The sequence below is a fragment of the Gasterosteus aculeatus genome, chromosome 7, assembly GCF_964276395.1.
Source record: "Gasterosteus aculeatus chromosome 7, fGasAcu3.hap1.1, whole genome shotgun sequence".
NCBI lineage: Eukaryota > Metazoa > Chordata > Actinopteri > Perciformes > Gasterosteidae > Gasterosteus > Gasterosteus aculeatus.
Genome location: NC_135694.1, coordinates 11,575,701 through 11,599,752, shown reverse-complemented (window position 1 = coordinate 11,599,752; position 24,052 = coordinate 11,575,701). Strand labels below are relative to the sequence as shown.

At 43.4% G+C, this 24,052-nt stretch overlaps 2 protein-coding genes across 6 annotated transcripts; both read right to left on the bottom strand.

Moving 5' to 3' along the window:
- Positions 1 to 214: 214 nt before the first annotated feature.
- gal3st4 (galactose-3-O-sulfotransferase 4) lies at positions 215 to 14,389 on the bottom strand. 4 transcript variants are annotated; one of them, XM_040181992.2, is made up of 4 exons: positions 14,095 to 14,389; positions 4,704 to 4,820; positions 2,736 to 3,033; positions 215 to 2,540 (listed from the first exon to the last, which is right to left on the bottom strand). In XM_040181992.2, exons 1-4 carry the CDS (start codon positions 14,313 to 14,315, stop codon positions 1,443 to 1,445), a joined length of 1,734 nt encoding a protein of 577 aa, XP_040037926.2. In that variant the 5' UTR covers positions 14,316 to 14,389; the 3' UTR covers positions 215 to 1,442. The 4 variants fall into 4 exon arrangements, with proteins under 4 accessions (XP_040037926.2, XP_077961849.1, XP_040037927.2 ...); XM_078105723.1 differs by having other exon boundaries at positions 4,704 to 5,025; positions 14,095 to 14,336; XM_040181993.2 differs by lacking the exon at positions 14,095 to 14,389 and adding an exon at positions 6,672 to 6,989.
- A 4,496-nt stretch (positions 14,390 to 18,885) lies between these two features.
- On the bottom strand, positions 18,886 to 21,696 carry si:dkey-3k24.8 (lysophosphatidic acid receptor 6). 2 transcript variants are annotated; one of them, XM_040183108.2, is made up of 3 exons: positions 21,556 to 21,677; positions 21,230 to 21,277; positions 18,886 to 20,396 (listed from the first exon to the last, which is right to left on the bottom strand). In XM_040183108.2, exon 3 carries the CDS (start codon positions 20,388 to 20,390, stop codon positions 19,443 to 19,445), a length of 948 nt encoding a protein of 315 aa, XP_040039042.2. In that variant the 5' UTR covers positions 20,391 to 20,396; positions 21,230 to 21,277; positions 21,556 to 21,677; the 3' UTR covers positions 18,886 to 19,442. The 2 variants fall into 2 exon arrangements, with proteins under 2 accessions (XP_040039042.2, XP_040039040.2); XM_040183106.2 differs by lacking the exon at positions 21,230 to 21,277 and having other exon boundaries at positions 21,556 to 21,696.
- Positions 21,697 to 24,052: the final 2,356 nt, after the last annotated feature.

The following is a 24,052-nucleotide window of genomic DNA, read 5'->3' as shown; positions in this document are numbered from 1 at the left end:
ATTATTAGCTGTCATTGTTCAGTTGACTGAATCTTTTAGTTTAGTTAATAGCTGGGAAGACTCCTGAACAACACTGGTATCTCTTCGTGTTGGAACTGTAGTGCGTCTTGGTCGCCCGTCTCACCACACATACAAACTAAAATTCCCAGCATACCTGCTGACTCACCGCTCAGTGAGCGGAGGTCATTATAAAAACTCAAGTTCACATTCAACGTACATCTGCTTTGATGTTTATTTTGCTCAACAACAACATGAATTTCTCTTTTAAATGGGTCACCATGGTAATGCCTCAGCATGAGTCGTGTGCCTAATTTAGCAGATGGTGAAAGGAAGGAACTGTTGATATCAAACTGACTCCGGCAGGCACTGAACAGAAGAACAGGTCTCGGGATCGTTTTTCACCTCCTGTATTATTGAGAGATATTTAAGAAGCGGGTCAGGTCAGTGGCTCTGCACAGGACTCGGTGTCTTTGAAGCCGAAATCAAGACTTTGGGACGGAGAAATAGACCACTTATCCTAATTATTTTCGTCCATGAACAAGTACCAGCATACAGTGACTTTATAAAGGGATATTGGTGTTGTACCATACTCTGACCTCAATGTGTGCCTCTTATGTGTTACCAAAGTAACAGAGCAATAGTGTGCAATCAGTGGAAAAACCCAGAAGATGCTTTCAAGACATTTAGTGTAGTAGCTCTGAATGAAAATAAATTCCTCCTGCTGTACAATTTTTAAAAAAGCAGTGTTTTGACCATAGTCCAGTGTCAGTGGAGAGAAATGAAAGATGTTCATGCTCATTTTTTTTTACATTATATACATTATTTAGCATTCAAATAATAATTATTGGAAGGAAAAATCAATATAGACAGGCATGACTAGCAATAAATATTTTAAATGTTCGTACATTAATATTTCTGGTTGCCTTGCTTTCCTTTGATACACAGTCACAATTATCGAAAGGATTGTGTGGATTGTTGTGTTTTTTTCAAAGATTGCCAGGCTTTTTTGTATTATCAGAGCGGTTGCTTAGCTCAATGTGACGGTACTGCATGAGAGGCAAAAAACAGGGTTACGTGTACCTTTGTCGAGAAGTTTAAAGCATGTGTGCCAAGGAAAACATGGACATTTTCATTCTTAAAAGTATTAACACTAACAGGGAATAAAACAGGTTTCAGGCAGAAGGTACAGACAGCACTAAAAAGTGCTTTTCCTTATATAAAAACCCCTTTCATCCCAAGAGTTAAGTAATCCACAAGAATTACACCAACCAAAAGCAAATACTGTAGTGAAACAAGCAAACAACTAAAAAAGTGGAAGTGCAAAGAAGGAGCTTTTCTGTCTTCTCATGTGTAAACTGCTCCTGGCTCAGTTTCCAGTTTCATCAGTCCATCTGTTCAGAGACCAAAGGTACCGTGTTAAGAAACCAGACTCACCTCACACCTTATCTCATTCGTCCTTTATCTGGCTCCCCTATCAAAGTCTGGTTTCTCCTCACTGAGCGGCTTCTGGCCCAGTCTCTCTCGACCTCCTCCACAGTCCTCCGTCCAGCCTCCCCTCCAAACGGCCTCTCTCCTGTCCTGAAAGAGTCTTGTCTTAGAAGAGAGTTGCCAGCCGCAACCATCAGACCCTGGTTTTGTTGCACAGGCTGGGCTTGGGCCATCAGAGGCCGCAGAAACTGCTTCGCATCCAGCACATCTTTGTACTGGATCTCGGGCCGGATCATCCTGAGGCAGGACGTCCTGGTGGCATTGTCCAGTCCCGGCTGGAGCTCGTAGCCAAGTATCTTCACCAAACCACTCTGGTACGGGCGGATGTTTTTGTCTCGGATCCGATGAGCCTCCACGGGCTTGCCGCCGTCCCTGAGGCAAACCCGAGCCAGATCTTCCCGGCGCATCCTGAGAAGAGCTACTTCCTCCTCCATCTGGGCGTGACCAAAGCGATGTATTTCTTCCCAGAAGGTCCGGTTGAAGGATTTGTATAAGTGCCAGTCGAGGGCGTTCCACTGCCGCAGCTTCTCCCGCTGCTCCTCTGTTACATTGGTGGCTGTCTTGGCCTGTGAGCGCCCCCCTTTTCCACCGACACCAGCCGCCGTCGCCACTTTGCCCACCCAGCTCCCGCTCATCCCACCTAGAATGCTTGGCTTCTGCTGCCGGGCATTGAGGCTGAATGAGACGACGGCGTCCAACGGCCAGCAGAGGGCGTGTCTCAGCAGGATCATGGACTGGTCAAAGTACTCGGACACTAGAATCAGCTTGAAGGTCTGGCGGATCATTTGCTCAGCTCGCCGAGCCAGTGCCTCTGAGAAATTGGCATTGTGGTCCATGCCAAAGTCAAACAGCAACACGTTTCGGGCATAGTGGTTGTTGCGCAGACGAGGGTCGTAGTATTTCCTAGGGTCGTCAGCAAAGTCGCCCAAGGTCTTCGCTTTCCGAAAGGCAGGTGCTACCTCTTTATAATAGGCAAAGGAGGACTCGGCCAGAGCAACCGGGTTCCTGATGATGGAGAAATAGAACGTGTCTGCAGGCATCACCTTTTCCACCTACAAAAACAGAAAAGGAGAAGTTGCAGTCACTGATACGTGCTATTAAACATACTGCCATTTGAATTTTTCGTCTGAGTTGAGAAATCAACTATCTATAGAGGTGGTAAGCATTCTGACTCACATTTAAGATTAAAAAATCTATGCCTTTTTAAAAACACTGCTCTTCCTCCTCTTCTTTTCACAACAACTCACCTCGGGCTTGTTAAATCTCATGTGATTGCCCATGATGTGGTACTCCATGGCTCCTCGACCTCGGTAACCTTTAACCCTGTGGGCGTTGAATGGGAGTGGGTATCCCAGCTGGTAGCCCAGTGGCAGGGCGAAGCGGAGGTTGCGCTCCTCCCCAAAGCGGTACAGCATGTTGAGCACCGTGCTGCTGGCTGTCTTGTGTGTCTTGAGGAACATGATGTGGGTGTGGGGCTGACAGGAGCCCAGAGAGGGCCCCTGGGCATCAGGGGACGTGAAGATGGAGCGACCAGCTGTGTGGATGCTGATTGAGGACGAAAGAATATCCCATTTCAAACTTTGAGCGTTGAAAACCTTGCAGTTGACCAAATTTATTTATGTAATGTGCAAAATAATGACTGGTAGTGCCCACTCTGCCTTGGTTCGTCTAGACTCCCACAGACATGTTTGAGAGTTACAGCAACTTGTTTTTCAATCTTCTCTTAATTCTATTATTATTAATTAACTAAATGAACAATAGAACATTTCTGAATTTAATAGTGCCCTGGCTGAGGGAATGTTTCTTGATTCCATAAAGCCACATTTTATCTAGATCGGAAATACCAATGTTGGCATCCCAATAATAATGACATTTTAAATCATTAAGTCCCGCGTCCGTCTGGCTCTGGTGCGTAGGTCAGTTAGAGGGCAGCATACTTTAGAATGCCAGTTGTTTTGCTCAGAGCGCACCAGAGACATGCTCTCAACAGGCACAGGGACTGAAACCTGAACCTCCCTCAGGGACCTCGGAACCAGATATTTAAACCGGGTTAGATTAAAGGAGTCAAATGCAGAGCTTTGAAGAGGGCCGTTGCGCAACAAGGAGGGAGGGGTCAAAGTCAATGACTATTTCAGGGTTAATAGTATGCAGTAACTTGGTATTTATCCCAACATGATATGTCATTTTGTTACTTGACAAAAAAAGGTTGTTTATGAAAATAAAGTTCCAAACTTCCAAAGTGTCAGCACTGTATTTTAACAAAAAGCAGCTGCAGAAGAACCACACAGCTTTTTTTTTCAATTTGACAAATAAATATTTTTTTCGAGCAAACACAGGTTCAATCTCAGTAGATTTGTGTTAACTGAACCGTTCAGGCTTAGTCCCATATGGGTGTGGGCACCATCCAAAAGATGACCAGGAGGAGAAAGCATCAAGCACACGCAGGCATCGACCCTATCAGCCTCACAGTTGAGCTATATTTGCATGGAACTAGATTTTTGGCACAACAACTTCTGTCTATGTTTGGTAAAGACGTATCCGGTGATTAGGCTTAAGACAAGGACACTTGTCCTGCTCCTACATTATTCTCCTCAGTTCCTCATTGTGGCTTTTCTTACGGTCACATGGTGAGCAGATGCTGTGAGCAAAAACCAAAATAGTTGACCCATGATGCCTTGGTTGATAGCTGTTCACATGCACAGTTTGTGCTTCAATCGCATAATAAAATGAGGTGAAGAAAACAACAGTAAACACTCAACGAGAGCAACTTGTCATGGTGTGGATTTATTTCCTGTCTTATTTTGTAGTTTCTGCTTCTTGTCTCCCCGGGTAACTTCACTTCCTGCCTTGTCCTGTTATCCCTGTGATGGTCTGATAGTTTCCACCTGTTTTCAATCACCTGCACCTCCCTAGTGTATTTAAGCCGTGTGTGTCTCTTATTACTTGTCCCGTCATTGTCTATTGTCCTGGATATCCCTAGTTCCTGCCTGCCTTTTTGCCCCGGTTCCTGTGTGCCCGTCGGCCTTTTGCTTTTTTGACTGTTAAAGTCTTTTTTCGTTTAAAGTCTGCGTTTGAGTCCTGCCTTCCCCACATCCCTGACACAACTATTAAAGATGTAGGTGTTTGGCTTTTGACAGTTTCTACGGCAAACAACTGGAATGAAAAATGAGACAAAAGCTAAAAGAAGAGTACAGTGCGTAAATGCAATAAGGTACCTCTTGTTGAAGATGACCCCCAACAGTTGGCCAGCGAAGCCAATAGCAACAAAGATTAGCAGCGCTTTCCACATCCAGACTGGACCCACCCGACCACCAACCAGCCACCGCAACATCCTGGAAGGAGGGGTGGAAGGGCAGGTAGGTAAAAATTGGATTGGTAGGTTGATGGGTTGATCGAAAGAGTAAATGAGTGGATAAAGAGATACAAAAGGTAAAAGTGGAGACGATGAAGGGTAAGAGAAAATGTTAGAGGGGAGTGGAGGAGGGCGGGTGAATCAGGAGCGAGGGAGGGTGTATATGAGAGAAGCAGAGTGGAATGCTGGATGGAGGGACAAAGGGATGAATGGATGGATGGGTGGATGGATGGGGAAGCAGAGATGATGTCGTGAGGTGGAGGAGGGGGACGAGGGGAAATGATGTCATATGAAAACAAAGAGGAAATGAAGAGGGGTAGAGAGCAAAAAAGAAGGGATATATAGAGGGAGACATTTGGATGAGTCGTGAAGAACACCATCATTACATTACAGGTCATTTAGCTGATGCATTTATCCAAAGCGACTTACATTGCATTTGTGACCCATTGTTTTTATATTATAGCCCAGGGAGCAATTAGGGGTTAGGTGTCCCACTTAGGGACACTTCGACATGGGACATGGACACGGACCGCCCTCTCTACTTCATGCGCCACCGTCGACACAAGAAGGAAAAGTGGCCTGAAAGCATCCAGAGATAAAGAGTAACACTGATTTGTCCAGAATTCTCGGGTCAAAACGCCCGCTGTTGGATTTGATGATATGTTCCTTGCCATATATATTTTTGACTCAAAGGGATACGCAAACTTTTCCCCACGTCACTCCAAATAGCTCCTCGGCAGCAAAGCGGCAAAAGGAAAAAATAACCGCCCAATCAGCGCCGAGCATGTAGATGATGCGCCTAACGCGAACATGCCGGCTAGCCCCGGGGTGGAGAGAGGGACGAGAAAGAGGCTGCCTCTGTGCAAACAAGGGGTCCGGTCATTGTGGATCTATCATCAGAATTCACGGGATTGTGATGAATGTCACTTTGCAGGAGCAGAAAACTAGGTCTGTAATAAGCACACAATGTTCTAACGTAACAGTGAACAACTGCATACTTGTGTGAAGCTGAATGCGTGAGTGGGTGACCACTTCAGAGTATTTGGATACTACATTGTGGATTTATAGTTCCAGCGAAGGCAGTCGATAGCAGAGAGGTCTGCTCTGGCCCCCTCCTGCCTTGTTACAAAACAACAACATTAGGCAGATAAGCACACATGGGTGCAGCTGAAATGTATTTAACAAAAACAAATGATTTCTTACATACTTTAGTTTATACTATTACTATGTTTTGAAGAATAGTTAGAATTGCTAAAGGGTGATGTAAGTTCTTAAAACGGTGATGTTAATGCCAGAGAGTGTGTGTGTGCGTGTGCGTGCGCGCGCGCGCGCGTGCATGTGGACACCAGCATGTCTTCGCTGTGGCTGGATGACAGCCACTAGAAATATGAAACAAATATGCACCGTATGCATATTAACATGTGGAAGACAAAGGTAAGAATCCCTCTATGGTCTCTAACACACAACAAGAGCAGTGCTGCACACAGAACAGTGGCTGGCCAGTCTCCACCACAACACAAAGAAGCCTTCAGTGGACATCCGAGCCTCCATTCCCACCCACACATTCACATATGCGCGCTATAAGACCCTACATCTTGCCGACAGTTTGAACTAAATGAAAATAAAACGTGCAGAAAAGCCTTTGATCCCCCTTCCCGTACACCACCCACACATTATCCTCTTTCTCTGCGGGTCCACAGCGCAGCGCCACCGTTTTTACTCCCCACAATCACTGCATCCCAGCCCGCCAGAACGTTCCCCGACGCCCCCCCCCCCCTCTCCTTCCTCCCCTTCTCTCCGAAGGGTCCCGCTAGCTTTAGCTCAACGTTACCTGGCTCTCCGTCTGAAAATCATCGCTGTATCCCCAGGCCGGCGTCAGTGTTATTGTGCGTCCGCAGCAGAGAGCCCGGAGCATCTCGAGAGGCGTTCGGCTGCAGCTGCTCCGCCGCCGGGTACAGAGCAGGCCGTGGACGCCTCTGTACGGCCCCTGCACGGATCCCGGGTCCGTCTTTAGGATGCTGATAGCTGCTTTGGTACCGGCCAAGGGTAGTAGCACGGACAGCTCGAACGATTTATTCTCTTCTAACGTCCGACAGACAGACACACACACACAATGCGGGCAGCGGGGTGCAGAAAGACGAGAGTGTGTGCGTTTACTGGTTCCAAGCACTTCAAAATAAAATACCGTTTTCGCACCCGCCGCAAAACGATCCACAAAATAGAAAAAGGAAACATTCGTCCAATAATTATCTTAAAGTTTTTTATTGCGTGCACGATTTTTGTTTCTCCTTTCTTTAAGTCATTTAATTTCTACATAGGCCACCCTCAGAAAAACAACTGCGCTCAACTCAGCAGACACTTGCATGTTAGTGCACGTATAAGCTGACATTTACGGTATTAAACAAGTAACCGGAATAAAAGCTATTTAACCCTCCTGTTGTCCTCGGGTCAAAATGACCCGCCACTGTGTTAAAAAAACCCAAAAATTCCCCTAAACGATATTTTTTTTACTTGAAATTTTATGACTTTTCCTAGATTGGCCCCAAGAGTAGAAAAAGTGAAATGTTGCTTTTATTCACATTTCCATGTAAGCTGTACAAAAAAAGGTACAAAGATGGTCTTCGGGTCAAAATGACCCATGAGGCAAATAGAGTTGAAATCAAGGTCACACAGTTATTTACACACCACAGAATGTTACAATGTTTCAGTTGTGTCTCAGATCAATCAGTAGCAGAAGTAACCAAGACAAATCAGGTGGTCCTCTCACAGACTGCTGTCCAAAGGTCGTTGTCCTCTCCGGCAGTATATGCCCAGCAAGCCAGCAAAATATGGGATCAAGTCATGAGTGGCTTGCGATGCCAAATCAAGCTATGCTTGGAAAATGCAAGTCTATACCGGGAAGCCGACCAGTGGATGCCCAGAGAAGAACCAGTGGATGCGAGTTGTGCTTGATGTGACAGAGGGACTGAGGGGTCACAATGTGACATGTGACAGTTTCTTCATCTCGTGTAAACTTGGACAGCAGCTCCTGAAGAGGAAGATCACCGTGGTTGGTGCAGTTCGAAAGAACAAGCCTGAGCTCCCACCTGCACTGCTTGCGTCAAAGAGAAGAGAGGTCTTATCATCAAAGTTTGCCTTCACTCCCACCACCGCTCTAGTTTCTTACCTCCCAAAGAAAAACAAGAATGTAGTTCTTCTGAGAACACTGCACACAGACGGTGACATTAGCGATCGTGAGGACAGGAAGCCAGTCATCATCTTGAACTACAACCGCAACAAAGGAGGTGTGGACAACCTGGATAAGGTGATTGGAACATACAGCTGCAGAAGGATGACTGCCCGGTGGCCCCTGGCTATCGTCCACAACATCATTGATGTTTCCTCCCACAATGCCTTTGTGATTTGGAGAGAGATCAACCCGACCTGGATGTCTCGTAAGCAGAACAAGAGAAGGGTGTTCCTGGAGCAGGTAGGAAAGGCTCTTGTAACTCCACTCATTGAAAGAAGGAAGCATGTCCCCCGCACAGAAGTCTCAGCAGAAGTTGTGAAAGCTATTCAGAGTGCAGGAGCTCCTGATCAACCTGAGGATCCAGCTACTACAGCCACTTCCCCAGCTAGGGCAAGTAAGAGGAAGAGATGTCAGTTCTGCCCTCAAAAGAAGGACTGTAAAACACATACTGTGTGCTGCAGGTGCAAAAAATATATCTGCAAAGGCTGTGCACTTGCATACTGCCCTACATGTGCTAATAGGTTGAATTGGTTATGTTATTTTTCATATTTTTGTAGTGTACATTGTCCTAAATTGTTCAAGAGAAAAAAAAGAAAGAAACTGAGTCATTGGGATGAATAAAGATTTTTCTTTTCTTAAGCTTACAAATAAAGTGAAGAGGGAAAACTGAGGTAGTCACACATTTTGTGGTGAATGACAAGTTGTTTCTTCAAGCAAGATGAAATTTGGTGTTTAAAATTCAATTAAGCTGCTTATATGGGGGGTTTAGTGAAGACGGGTCATTTTGACCTGGAGGACACGGGGTGTATACAGGAAATGAGGACAACAGGAGGGTTAATGAAAGATTCTGGACAATGACTGAAGTATGGGTGTTCAGGACCAGGAAATATTTTTACAGAACAAATTTGGGGACTTGTCAAATTAAAAATATTTTTAATTCCATCAATCATAGAACCTAAAAACATATATAATTGCACACCTAATATCTGACAATGAGTGACATATTAACCTTGCAAACAAAATGTTTGATGCAAAAGATGAAAAAAAAAGGTACTCATAATTTATCCGCCTATACCATCAAATTACACTTTAAAATGTGCATGTGCGCCACTCCCTTCATCATTTTAATTATTACACCATTTAATTAGTTGTTATAGATAGATACTTTATTGATCCCTCAAGAGGGAAATTTTGGTATCACAGCAGCAGGGAAGAAAATATAATAAAAAAGATACACATTATATACAAAATAATAAGATAGAAATATTAAATTAAATTAAATGAACTAAAACTGAAACAAAAGAATAACCTTCCAAAAGAGACAATAATAATCATTTGTAAAAGGGGAAGAGGAAGAGAAAAGAGCAGCAACATCACAGCAGTACAGGGTTGTTATTGTCATTATTTAGCCAGGGATGATTTATTGTGAAGTGTTATTGCACTGGGCAGGAATGAAATTTGAAGCACTTTGAAATAATGGACCTTTCATTTTAAATCTCTACCAGACGTAGCGTAGTTGATAAAAGCAGAGGTATTTGTAACCCCTGTAAATTGGAATAATCTGAAGGAATTCATGGGCAACCTCTGTCCGCAAGCTCACCTGTTTGTGAGCACGCTTTTACAGTTGTTGTCAAAAGTTGACATACACTTGTAAAGAACATAATGTCGTGGCTCTCTCGAGTTTCCCCTTATTTCAACAATTCAGATTGGAACAGATACTTCTTTGTCACAAAAAACATTCATGAAGTTTGGTTCTTTTATGACTTTATTATGGGTTAACAGAAAAAGTGATAAAATCTGCTGGGTCATAAATATACCTACAGCAGTGCTAATATTTGGTTACATGTCCCGTGGCCATTTTCACTTCAATTAGGCGCTTTTGGTAGCCATCCACAAGCTTCTGGCAAGCTTCTTGTTGAATCTTTGACCACTTCTCTTGACAGAATTGGTGCAGTTCAGTTAAATTTGATGGCTTTCTGACATGGACTTGTTTCTTCAGCATTATCCACATGTTCTCAATGGGATTTAAGTCAGGACTTTGGGAAGGCCATTCTAAAACCCTAATTCTAGCCTGATTTGGCCATTCTATTACCAGTTTTGATGTGTGTTTGGGTTCATTGTCCTGTTGGAAGACCCAATCTTCAGGCTGATGATTTTAGGTTATCTTAAAGAAGATAATCCTCCTTCTTCATTATCCCATTTACTCTCTGTAAAGCACTAGTTCCATTGGCAGCAAAACAGCCACACAGCATAATGCTACCACCACCGTGCTTGACAGTCATGGTGTTCTTGGGGTTAAAGGCCTCACCTTTTCTCCTCCAAACATATTGCTGGGTGTTACGTCCCCTGACGTGACGCAATTCGCGGCACCCAAAACACGCTTGACTGTGGACACTGACACAGGTGTTCCAGCAGCTTCTAATTCTTGGCAGATCTGCTTTTTGGTGGTTCTCGGTTGACTCTTCACCCTCCTGACCAATTTTCTCTCAGCAGCAGGTGATCGCTTGCGTCTTCTTCCTGATCGTGGCAGTGACAAAACCATGCCATGCACTTTAGACTTACAAACAATTGTTTGCACTCTTGGGACCTGTAGCTGCTTTGAAATGGCTCAAAGTGACTTTCCTGACTTGTTCAAGTCAATGATTGGCCTTTTCAGATCCATGCTGAGTTCCTTTGACTTTCCCATTGTAGCGTTTGTGGATGTTTGTATCCAATGAGCCCTATTTAAATGGCCTCAGAAACGTCACCAGCTGTAGTCGCTCACAAGAAGTTAAGAGGCCTCGCTATGAAGCTCATTGCATTGACACTTTCTATGTCACCAAAATTGCTAATTCATGTTGCTGCATGTATATTTTTGAACCAGCACTTGTCACTTTTTTCTGTTAACCCATAACAAAGTCATGAAAGAACCAACTTCATGAATGTTTTTTTTTTTTGCGATTGGAACAGATACTACTTTATCAGTTTTAGAAATAACTGGAAACTCAAGAGAGCCATGACATTATGTTCTTTACAAGTGTATGTAAACTTTTGTCCACAACTCTTGTTGTGATTGTTCCCCTCAATCTGTCCAAAGTGACCCGACAAGAATTGATAACCTTTCAGAAAATGAAACTCTCAAGTATGGTATAATTTTTTTTAATATCTTGTTATTTGCAATCCTGACTGTCTTAAATTGAGTCACTGTGCGGAGCAGGATGCAGCTCTCACTCTAAATTTAGACGTCAAGCCTCTAATCAGTTAACTGGAGCCTTTGTTTGAGGAGCACAGCAACAGCTGCTTGGGACCAGTCGCCTTGGTGAAGGACGGAGGAGCTCCATCTTCTTTCACCTTATCCGTATGGCTCAGAACGGGTGCTCACAACGTTGATCGACCAGTCGATCTCAAAGGCAGTACCAGTTGTGCCATCGATACAAAAAATGAAGTCACGTCGCGGTCTACCGCGGGAGAGGACCGAAACTAATGCTAATTAGCGATCCTTGCTTACTAACGGACACACTTAATTTCATTCCAAAGCAACCCAGGCTGACTCCAGTAAGGTAATAGAAGGTTCATCCGACTCATTATTTACCGGCCGGTCCACCCTCCCCCACGTCAGCCGGCACGGAGGGTGGGGCGGGTAGATCGCCATGACCTGGTTAGCTGAAAAGTAGCTTGCGAGCCGGAAAAGTGTGGCCACCCCTGGCTCAGAACATAGCACTGCGTCAAGAAACTGAGGCGCTGCATTGTGCGCGCCACTGCCTACTTGTCAAATACCAGCACATCCACCGAATGGTCCGCACTAGGTACCACTTAAGCGCCAGTTTAGGACGTAGCAAGGACGGCAGGTTCCCAACTGCTTGGCGTCCTATCGGGAAGATAGTTTTTGGAAAGAACACCATAGTTAGGCTTAGGGAGCGTACGTGTCCCCAAAGTCCTGTGTTTGTCCCACCCAATCTACCTCAGGTGTGTGTGGACTCTATAGCTTCTCATCCTGCTGCCGTGAAGTCAAATAATAACGCAGGAGGCTTTACCTTAGATACGGTTCAAGCCTGGTGCTAAGCGGCACGTTGGTATTTGATAAGTTCAGTGCTGAAGAACTATTCATGATTAAACGTCACGCTTTCCTGCAGCGAGTTATGTCTACGCTGGCAGGAAGTTGGCAGCTCACAGCGAACTTGCTGTGTTTGCTTGCTCATTTCTAACCGCTCTTTCTTCTTGTCATCAAATGTATATTTATGGGCTGATGTGTTTTGAAAGTAAGAAGAGGAAGTGATTTCCAGCCGCAGACAAGCAAGTCAGAAACAAAGATCTGAAGTAGACCACACAGTTTCCGATCTCTACTACTACCAAGGCCAGGCCTTAATTCTTCACACATGTTGCCTGTAGCCCCTGCATTGAGTATGCAGCAGTATTCTCTTCCACAGTCCCCGCCCTGCTGCCTTCTAGCCTCTCACGCACTTACACATTATTCAGTAAAGGCGAGTGAGGGGGCCACAGTTTATAACCCCTTCCCTAGATTGACTCCCTTTCCAGCTCTGTTTTGCAACTTTTCACAAATTCTCAACCACTAAAAGGGCCATCCTTCACTGTAGCAGCAACATTTGGATTATTTAAAGGGGCCAGTGTGTTGCAGTCTGGGGTCTAGTGGTCAAAGTAGAATATACACAAATAGTTTGGTTCAGCTCAAGCTTTGGCCAAATTTTTTTAATTTTTTTTATTCTGGAGCTGGAGGTAGGAGGTTAGTGCTGGTACAGTTTTAAAAAAACTGATGATGATGTTTTGGCCATAGGTGGGCAGTGAACAGAGCAGGACAGCTGTGTTCTTGTCATTAAACAGATGACACATCCCCGCATAGTGGCACAGTCCGTTACTACATTAGTAGTGAATTCCTTTTAAGACCAAAACTTGTTTTCTAGTATATTCTGGAATATACAGCATCTTAAAGTTACTGACTCCAAACACAAAACTTCACAAATGTAAAATAGATGTGTTTTCTATAAATCACAGGGTATTTTGCCAATTCTTAAAGAAACTGATGCAATGCAATGAGGATAAAGCCCTACATACTTATCGAACCCCCTTCTGGTGCTCTCGTCCACTAACCTGGTGCACTAGGTTTAACCTTGCCTAGTCAGGTCAGTTAATGCTCCAGGATCAGTCAAACAAGATTACCCCCAAACGGTTGGCCCAAATTCCGGGAATATAAGCCGTGCTCTGTGTACTTGAGTCTATAACACACAGGTAAGACCAGCAGGGCAGTGACCATTAGATATGAACTCATCAAGGTTTTTAAAGACAATCATTAATGATAATAAAAGCCAGAATGCATCTAAGTGGGATAGTGCCTCCTAATTAACCAGGAGACAATGTGGTCTTAATGTGATTAACAGCGTGAACCACCCACAAGTCAGTGCAACAGCCGGGAATTAACAACAGGAACCTTAAAGGGACAGTTACAAAAAAATAAAATAAACATATTGATCCTTTTACCTGTAGTGCCAGTCATCAAATAAATAGTTTGGGTAATATTAGCCGTAGAAGAGTCTGCTGTAATATAATGGAACTATATGGCACTTGGCCGGGGGTGCTCAAAAGACAGTTTAATTTTGGGGCCATATGGAACTGCCAGCAAAAAGGTCATGAGTTAGCTTGAATAACCATGCAATTCTTTCTGAAAACCTCTGAGACATCGCTAAATGTATAATATTAACAGATATGTTGAGCATGGCAAAACACACTAAAATCATCTAGGTGCATAAATAGCAGTACGGGTAAAAGGATGAATACATTTTTTCATATGAGAATTTTTTTAACTATGCAAAATTGAAAGACATAATTTGATTTTTCGCTGGTTTGTTTGTATTTATGGTCTGTAGCATTACATTGCCAGAGTCACCGGCTACCATTGTAAAGATTCTGCTCAGTATTTAGTTAGAAGAAGAAGGGAAAAAAAGTTTTTATAAGTTGTCAAGATTTGAATCCCAAAGTGTGCATCTGTGATCGCGTGTCCCCCTGCGCGCTGTTGCGCGTGAAGTGGACTCACCTTGTCATAGGACCCAGTCGACGCGGACCGGAGCGTAAGCAGGGACAGCGGTGCAGTTTGGTACGCGACCTCTGAATGGTTCTCTCCGGTGGAATCGCCGCGGAAGACTGCTGATGGAGTCTGTTGAATTCCCCGGGCCGCAGTACAACTTCTTGGCTACACAAACCGGCTGTTCCCCGTCCGCTGGGGCAGAGGCAGCGCGAGCAGCGCGGACCGGTCATCGAGAACTCTCCGGTGGATCCACGAATTCCTCTCCTCCACCTCCTCCGCCTCCTCCTCCTTCCCCTCCCCCGCCTACTTCTGTTATTACCGTACATTCTTCTCCTCCTCCCTCTCTTTCCGTTGACAGCAACTCCTCTCCATTAGTATGGAATGCCGTTTTAGTCAAAATTAAATAAATTAATAAATACATAAATAAATAAATGCAATATGCATTTGAAATGCATCATGAAATAAATAAATGAGGCAATAAATACATCATTTATTTATTTCATGATGTATTTCAAATGCATATTTCATGTATTTACGTATTTATTCATTTATTTAATTTTGACTGAAACGGCATTCCATACATTAGCAGCTGAAGTATTTCACCCCCCCCCCCCCCCCCCCCCTAAAATCAGTGGCCGCTGGTGGATATTGTTTTTGGTAGGACCCGCCCGTCATTTTCAGTGAACATCCGAGTGTGATTCAATGCAAAGATATGCAAAGATAGATATAGATATAAAACATTATCAGAATATGATACAACTACCATATCGCAATTATTATAAATATCCTATATAAATATCCTATAATAAATATATTAGAGGATAAATATTTTTATATAACATCTATTAGAACATGTATATGTACATATTGAGATAACCAAACCTAGTTTGTTGGGGAAACACACAATCAGTGTGTTGAGGAAAGACCAACTCAAAAGCCCCACAAAACTTGCGATGTTAACTTTAACACGGTGACGTCTAGCTAGCTAAACATCCGAGTTCAGAAGTCTCTACAGAAGCTCCTTTATCTGCAGATTCCCTTTCAGGCCGGTTGGTTGTCTGACCCTGAGGTCAGGCTGATCTGGGAGTCTGCGCCCTTTTGCCCGACATGCACTGCCAAGGCGCAATAGAAGTGTCGCCACTACGCCCTACCAACAGGGGGCAGCGTAGCCCAGACTTTTGAGATGGTTCTAAATACTTTATAGCTGGATGATGCCATTGAGTAAAGAGTTTTTTGTGTTTCCCAGATCCGCAGAGATTTTTATGAGCGATGCTTGGATCAGATATCCCGTGGTGTGAGAAACCCAGGGGGGGGGAAATGCGATAGCCAATTGGAGCAGCAGCATAAAGTAAAGATGAACTTTACAGGCACAGAGGAATAACTTGGGATTTAACCCAGTTCCGTTATAACTAGGGATGGGTATTGTTTTTTGTTCCCAATACCAGTGCTTTTAGAAAACAATACCGGTGCCTAAACTGATACTTTAATTTTAAAAAAGCACAAAACAACGATTAATGACATTATAAAGAGTTGTTTTTATTGCCAAAGCCATTTTTTGTATACTATAAATACAAAACACTTGGCTTCAAAGTGCAGCTTTAAACTTTTTTGCTTCAAACTATGAAGAATGTATGAACTCTTAACAACACTTTATGGCATACTTACAGTGTTTCCCCTCGGTTTGCAAGTTTTGGGGTGCGGACGGACCGGCCAACGGGAAGGGACAGGGGGGTTCGTTCTCTGTCTGCTGGTGGGGGGGGGGCTCACCTGTGTTTGCACACGTGTCTGTATGCGTGCACCTGTCTGCGTGTGTCCATTGGGACGGAACTGCCGTGCACTGCGAAAAAACGTTCAGACTTTGATACTGGTAGGGGAAACACTGACATAAATGAATAAAAAAAGAAGGTTCATGGCTTGCTAGCTATTGTAGCTATGCAAATGGTAGGCTATCGTCACCTTCCGCCAGGACGGAGTCATCAGAGTAGTGTAAGAAAGGTATTAGCAGCAAAAAGAAGCACCGAAATCTGCGTTGCTTTTTGGTCCGTTAGGTACTGGTTGTATCAGTTTTCGGTACCCGACCCTATTTACAATCCATTGCCAGGAATTTCATTTATGCTCATTTCTGTGAATTTTCAGTACAAAATAGCACAGGTACTAGCATTGCTATTTCTCCTGCCATGTTATTATACAAAACAGATTACACAATATGGTTTTGCACTGGTTTGACAGTGTGGTTGTCTAAAGGTTGAATCTGTCTTTTTCTGTACATGCAAGAGTTTTCTATTATTAGACTATTAAGTGAAGACAAAGTGCTTGTTTACAAAGAGTGATAGTGTTTTAATTTCCTTTCTTGGTTGTGTGCAGCCAGCAGGTAAATTAGATTATGGTTTCGTCATGCTTCATTTTTTGAAATATGTTTGTATGATTTTAGCTTCATTCTATGTTAATGAACTGTTGGATTAAAGTGGATCAAGGTGAATTAACGGCAGACAAAGGTGTATTAAGATAGAGCAGAGAGATGTCTAAAGTCCATCGGTAACGATTCATAGTCTACTTTATTTCGTGGAGGGAGTAAAAGTCTATGTGTAGGGGAGGTTTAAGTTTCAGTTTAAATGTGGGGAGAATGTAAGAAAGAGACAAGAGTGTCCCCTTTGCAAAGGCGCGTCATGCAGCGTGGGAGGTATAACCGTCCAAAGAGAGTACAGAAGACAGAAATAATCAGGGTTGGATCTAAGAAAAGACACTAGCATGAAGAAGGAGCTAAGACATGATCTGTTGTGAGATGAGAAGCCGAGGACCGAGGGCATACAGGACGAAGAAGCGGAACACGCATATCGTTATAGATGCAGCAATGAGATTGGTGAGTGGTGTAAGTTTCTGAAGAAGTGGTGGAGCTGCAGTTGAGAGAAGTCTTCAGGCTCGCTGATAAACCCTGGTAAGTAGAGACGTTATGGCCGTGGCAAATTATTGGGAAGGAGTTATCATGGAGATTTTTGTTGAAATGCCAGTCGTCGGTTTGTGAAAAAACAGAGAAGAAGATATAAGTACCCTCTTCAGCAGATTTTGGCAGACCTGTGCTCCATTTACTAAACCCCTGGCTCTTGCAACTACTTCATGGAGAGTGCCACCTCAACTGTCTAGTCTGGAGTCTTCCTGTGTTACTTATGCACTTTTCTTAAAACTTGTTGCACCCTTAGGGTCCCCGAATTTGGTACAAAACGAGCCAGAACCGAGCCAGAAAAGGATTGTTGTGTACTCATCACAAACAAATAAATGAATGCTTCACACCATTCAAAATATTACAGTCTTGGCTACAATATGCATTTGAAAAGATATCCATTTGAAAAGACTCCAAACACAACTCCAACAAGTTATAAAATCTGATATGCAAATTAGTCCAGAAAGTCTGAACACAGCAGTTTGTTTGTAATAGTTCTCAGCAAACCAAGGGGTGAACAAAAGAAACACCGATTTATTTATTATTATTATTATTTATTTATAGAGGCCATTCTGCAGCCAGAATAACTGCTGAACAGAGATTTTTACAGATGTAAGAACAATATGAACACTTCGCTCTAAAGCTGATTTCATTATTTGTCTTACAGATCCAGGATGAGGTTCCCTGAATCCCAACGTGCACCTCATGTCAAAGTTTATGTCCAAGCTGGAGGAACACACTCCCTCTTCTAAACTTCTAAATTGTGTCACTAATATACATTAAGTATTATGTTTTCAAATATTTTATTTTTAGTGATTTATAGATAAAAAGTTGGGATATCATTTGCTGCATGAGGCAAGCCCGTCCCGCAGATGCAGAGGGGCGCTCTTCACAAGCACTCCCACTTCCCTCACTAGTACGTGCACTGCTGTGCAGCCACGGAGCCATTCTTGGCCTCTCTGCCAAAATGTCTTGTGTCTCTCACACACCTACACGCACGCACACACACACACACACACACACACACACACACCGGCATTCAATACAAACAGGAAACCACAGCCAGCTTCTTCATTGCACACGGTTGCCATTAAGTCTCGACACAAGCAGAAGCAGTTCACATTTGCTCTTACATTGGAGGGCTGTTCCTGGTCCCCTGCTGCTCTTCTCAGCAATAACTGTATGTGTTGATAAGGAGCTTAAGAAAACTAACAAATGCGGTGAGGACGCTACTAAAATCCAGGGGGAGGTTATTTTGTGTGATCTTGTGCATATGCACAGACCAGCGCTGTTGTGTGCTAGACTCCTTATCATGTGTCACCTAAAACAGCTCAGCTCGCAAACCACAACACAAATCGGCACATCCAGGTCCTCCTCCCCTGAATCCACAAACCTGCAGGAGAGATTGTCCTCCTCACGCGCATTTTTGTACGGATTAAAAAAGTAACATTGGTGTTAAGTGGTGTGCATCGGAAGGCCTTTTCACTGCTGTTTCTGTCCACTTCCAGCCATTGTCTCAAGCTAGGCTAATGACGTCCGGACACTTGCTTGGTAATCAAAAAACCCTTGGCCTATACCCCTTGAAGAATACATAAACATTTATAATACAATAAAAAAAGATAGATAAATAAAGGACATCGCATATGCACAGACCAGCGCTGTTGAAATGGCTGTGACAGTTGACAGTTTATCCGGCTGGTTTGTTAATATGTGGCTTTGAAGCTGAACTCACTTTGCACATTAATAACATTTGTGCCTGAACCTCTTAATATGTAGCTTTGTGTGAAACTTTATGGGTATAGATGAATGCTAGGATTGTTGTGTCCCACTGTGACACTTTGCAGCACAAAAATTTTAGTCTGTTGTAGTTAATGCCACAGTTTATTTTTGTAATTAGAAAACTCATTGCTACATATTGCATTAATAGACAAAGTAACATTTGAACAAGACCAAGTGTTTTGGTACATTGAAAAAATAAAGGCAAAACCAGGGGGGGCTGTGACGTTGTTTGAACTCATTAGAGTGACCGCTTCTCCATCGGATCTCAATGTGGACACTGGAAACAACTGTTAATAAAAGGTGTAAATGTTATCTGCTTATACACACAATCAGGGTACGAGATGCATTATAACGCCAGGTTCAAAGGCGGTCAGTGTTTTCACTGGTGGACAGCATTGGAGGCTTTATTACTAGATCCCATGCTTTCAGAACGCAAACATTCAGGCATCGTTATAAATTCCTCAAAAGTTTACATCGCATTTAAATGTCCAATAAACAACCATTAAGAAACTGCTCATTTATTTGGCGAACCAAAAAAATCCATTGCGAACCTCTCTTTATGAACGGCTGGGTCAGACTGGCAAACCAGCTTGCAAGCTTTTGGACCACGGTGTGTGTTGAGTGGGTCTTCAGCAGTCCATTAGCTGTTAGGGATTCTGCTCCTGTTTGTCTCAGAACTTTGACTGTTCAGAGGAAACATCCTCCGAACAGCCCCCATGTCGACGCTCTTCCTGAAGGTGTCCGTGGCAAAATAGTACGCAACGGGATCTAGTACTGTGTTGAAACTTGCGACCATCAGGCTGTAGATGTATGCGGCCTGCATTGGCTGTGGGATCTCACCTCCATAAAGAGGGAAGAGAACCAAGATGACGTGGTAAGGGAGGAAGCTGAGTATGAAAATGAAGAGGCTGGTGATGATCATCCTCTTGATCTTTCTTCCGTCAACCAGGTCGGTTTGGGCCACGGAACTTCTTTGGACAGCGCGGGCCAGACCCCACGAGCCGATCAGCATGACTATGAGCGGGATTCCAAAACCCACAATCAGAGTGGGTAACACCACCACGAGGTTTGTGGCATAGACCGGCAGGCTATCAAAACAATACTTGTTGGTCACGACTTGTGAACGCTTGGAAAGGTAGATGGGCACGCTAGCGCCAAAGGTGAGCAGCCATATTCCGAGACAAACCAACGGCGCTTTCTTCCTCCATTCCTGGACACGGGTTGACATAGGAAAGGTGACGGCCATGCAACGGTCAAAGCAAATGGACGTGAGGAGAAAGATGCTCCCGTACATGTTGGCCTTCAGGACCAAACCAAGGACCTCACACAGCCACTGAGGAAGGTTGTCAAATCCCAGATAGTAGTAGATCCTCATGGGCAACGTAAGAATGAGCAGTATATCGGCTGTGGCCAGGTTAGTCATGTAGACAATGGTTTGTGATCTGGATTTGGTGTGGTAGAAGAAGAAGAGCGCTATGAGATTAAAAATCATACCGAAAACGGAAATGAAGGAGTAAATGGACACATGGAGGATTTTGATGTGTCCTGTGCTGTTGCTGAGGTTGGGGATGGAGCTGTTGTTTGACATTGTGACCTGAAATACAGAAGAAAGAGGGAGAGGAGTGGTAAGAAAAAATCTGGTTGACTAATTGACACTTTGCTAAAAGGCTACCACAGGAACTCCCGAGCCTACACGCTAACTGTACACCCGGAAGACAATTATTTTGCAAAAACAAAAATGTTTGAAACACTTCGTTACCTGAGCGATAAAAACATTTAAATCAAGGTTAACAACACTAATTCTTTAGATCTGGGTACATTACATGTCATTTAACTGACACTTTAATCCAAAGTGACTTACAATAAGTGCATTTCAACCATAAGCGTTTAATCACGGACACAACCATTAAAAAGCAAAGACAGCGTGTGAATATATTCAGGGCCTCACGTATTAACGCTTTTGCGCCCATGTATTTGTTTCGCAATGTGCATGTCGCTTGGCGAGGTATGGAGAAACAAGTCGCACTGAGGTAAAAGCGCAGACTGTCTGTCTGTTTCCGTGTCATGCATATGCATTCATGGAGAAGGTGGGAGTTTCCCGTAAAGAGGGGATACGTAAATTTGTTGCATGTTTACAGACTGTAAGGCCCTCTGAGGCAAATTTGTAATTTGCGATTTTGGGGTATACAAAATACAACGAATTGAATTGAATTGAAGTATTACATCGCTTTCTGCAGGTTGGCCATGGCGCCGTTAATGGCACGTTTGCAAACATACGTACATGAGGGCCTCTGTGGGTTTTCTTCAAATCTAAACTGCGGCAAGCTAATCAATATTGAAGAATCCCTTCTAATTTAAGAAAAAAAAGGTTCTAACACAGGTGCCATGATGTATGTAATTAATGTACATTCTTCAATGTTCTCTAACCTGTATTGAAGAGGAACAAGATCTATTTTCTCAGTACAGCTGCAGTTCCTGGTGAAAAGCAGAACTCACTTGTGTTATTTGCTTTGATGTAATCTGCATCTTAGAACTAAATTCTATTTATTGCTTCCACAATAAACTCACAGCTAATTGTACCTCGCTCTCATAAGTTTTCATTGTTGTGATTCCAATGCAAAATAAACATATAGTATCCACTTGAGTAATTTTCCATCAGCACATGTTTGATAAGATAAGAAATTGCATGGCACATGCAATACAATAGAACATTGTACAGCACATGCAGAAAGTAGCTAAAGATGTGACTTTACCTGTTGGGTGATCAGAAGAGGTGAGGATCTAAAGTGAGTGGACGAAAGTGTGGATGTGTGTCACCCGTAGACTGTATGTAATAGGGTGCGTCCAGCATGTCAACACTGTCACTCTGTCACTGTTAGCACAGGAAGTTGACTAATCTTTATACTTCTCTCTCTCTCTCTCGCTCTATCCATTTGATCGTCTGCCTCTTTCTATTAACCTGCTAATAAGGACATTTTTCTATAGTTTTTAGCTTCAGATCTTTTTCCACACTGTTTGACCCAACAATCCCAAAAAATAAAACAAAGATAAACAAAACAGTAAATACAATTTTTTTTTAAATGTTTTCATTTTGGAAAACACCTATCCAAACCTTACTGGCCTTATGAATAACTAATTTAAAAATCCAGAAATCACTAAAATAGAACCTGTGAAGTAGCCTAAAAGATCTAAAAAAAACAACACATCATGCCGCGATCTAAAGAAATTAGAGCACAAATGAGAAACAGAGTCATTAACATTCACTCTGGAAGGGGCTACAAAGACATTTTTAAAGCTGTGGGACTTCAGCAAACTACGGAGAGGTCATGATTCAACAATAAGAAATGAAGAGGACCAACATAACCAGCAGAAAGCCACCGCTGACCAAGAAGAACACAAAGGCTTGTTTCAAATTTGCCAAAAAACATCTTGATGATCCTCAAGGCTTGATGTTGAAGAAGATGAAGATGTTTTCGACTGATGAGACTGAAGTGAAACTTTAGGAAACAATATCATTAATATTATTATCTAATTATCTAATCACTAATTATCACACATGGCGGGTAGTGGGATGGTCTGGGGCTGCTTCAGGACATGGACCACTTACCATAATTGATGGAACAATGAGTTCTGCTCTCTACCAGAAAATTGAACTGAAGGAGAATGTCCGGCCATGAGGAATCAGGAATCAGGAAACATTTATTTGCCAAAATATGTCAAACATACAAGGAATTTGTCTTGGCGGTTAGTGCGCGACAGTAGACAGACAAGACAACAGTGCACAAGTAATAAAATAAAGTAGAATGAAATGCTAATGCGATGGGTTAGTAGAATAAGTCTAAGGCTATGGGTTAGTATGAAACAAGGGAATAAAGTTAAACATTTTAAATATTAAAAAGAAAAATATTAAGCATAAAGTGCACTAACGAACAAGTAACAGACAAGTGACAAAGTGACGAGTGACGACAAAGTGGAATTGCAGTTAAAGTGGCATGTGCAGTATGAAGGGGAGTGACCGGTGGAATGTCATAGTCAGTCAGTGGGGGACCGGGCTCTGTTGATGAGCCCGACTGCCGACGGGAAGAAACTGTTCGTGTGGCGGGAGGTCGTAGTCCTGATGGACCTCAGCCTCCTGCCAGATGGAAGGGGCACAAACAGGTTTTGTCCGGGGTGGGAGGGGTCGGCCACGATCTTTTTAGCTCGCTTCAGAGACCTGGAAGCGAACAAGTCCTGCAGGGACGGCAGATTGCAGCCGATCACCCTCTCTGCAGAGCGGATGACACGCTGCAGCCTGCCCTTGTCCTTGGCTGTGGCTGCAGCGTACCAGACGGTGATGGAGGAGCAGAGGATGGACTCGATGATGGCCGTGTAGAAGTGGACCATCATCATCTTTGGCAGGTTGAATTTCTTCAGCTGCCTCAGGAAGAACAACCTCTGCTGAGCCTTCTTGGTGATAGAGCTGATGTTCAGCTCCCACTTGAGGTCCTGGGTGATGATGGTGCCCAGGAAACGGCAAACGTAATTAACAACAAAAACAACAAAAAACGAAGCGCACTGAAGCACCGTGGCGGCCATCAACGGCGCCATCTTGGAAAGGGTGTTTGTCAGAAAGCATCAGTTTGTGACCTCAAGCTTAAGAGCACTTGGGTTCTCCAGCAGGACAATGCTCCAAAACCCCCCAGCAGGTCCTCCCCTGAATGGCTCAGAAGAAGCTAGAAGAAGGTTTAGGAGTGGCCTTGCCAAAGTCTGGACTTAAACCCGATTGAGATGCTGTGACCATAAACAAGCTGTTCAGGCTCCAACCTTCCAATGAGGCTTAAAACAACTCAGCTGAGAAGAGGAGCCCAAACTTTCTCCAGTGTGATGTGAAAGACTTATCACCGATTATCACAAAAACTTGATTGTAGTTGTTGCTGCCAAGAGGGGGCACAACCAGTTATTAGGGTAAGGTGGCCGTTACTTTTTTACATTATGCCAAATGGATATTTTACTTCAGTGGTATAAATACTACTGAGTTACTGCCATCATTTTATGTTTCAATTAAGTCTTGTCATAGAGCGCCCTCTAGCGGCTAACCCATCACAACAGAACTATCGTAATGAATTCAAATGTCAAGGTTATTGCAATATAAAATGAATCCACAGCGTACATCTATATTAAGGAAAAGGCGGGTCGCAACTAAAACAGAAATCAACCGTAGCAGTGGATCTATATGCCTTTATATACGTTTTCTACCAGCAGAAAACCGCG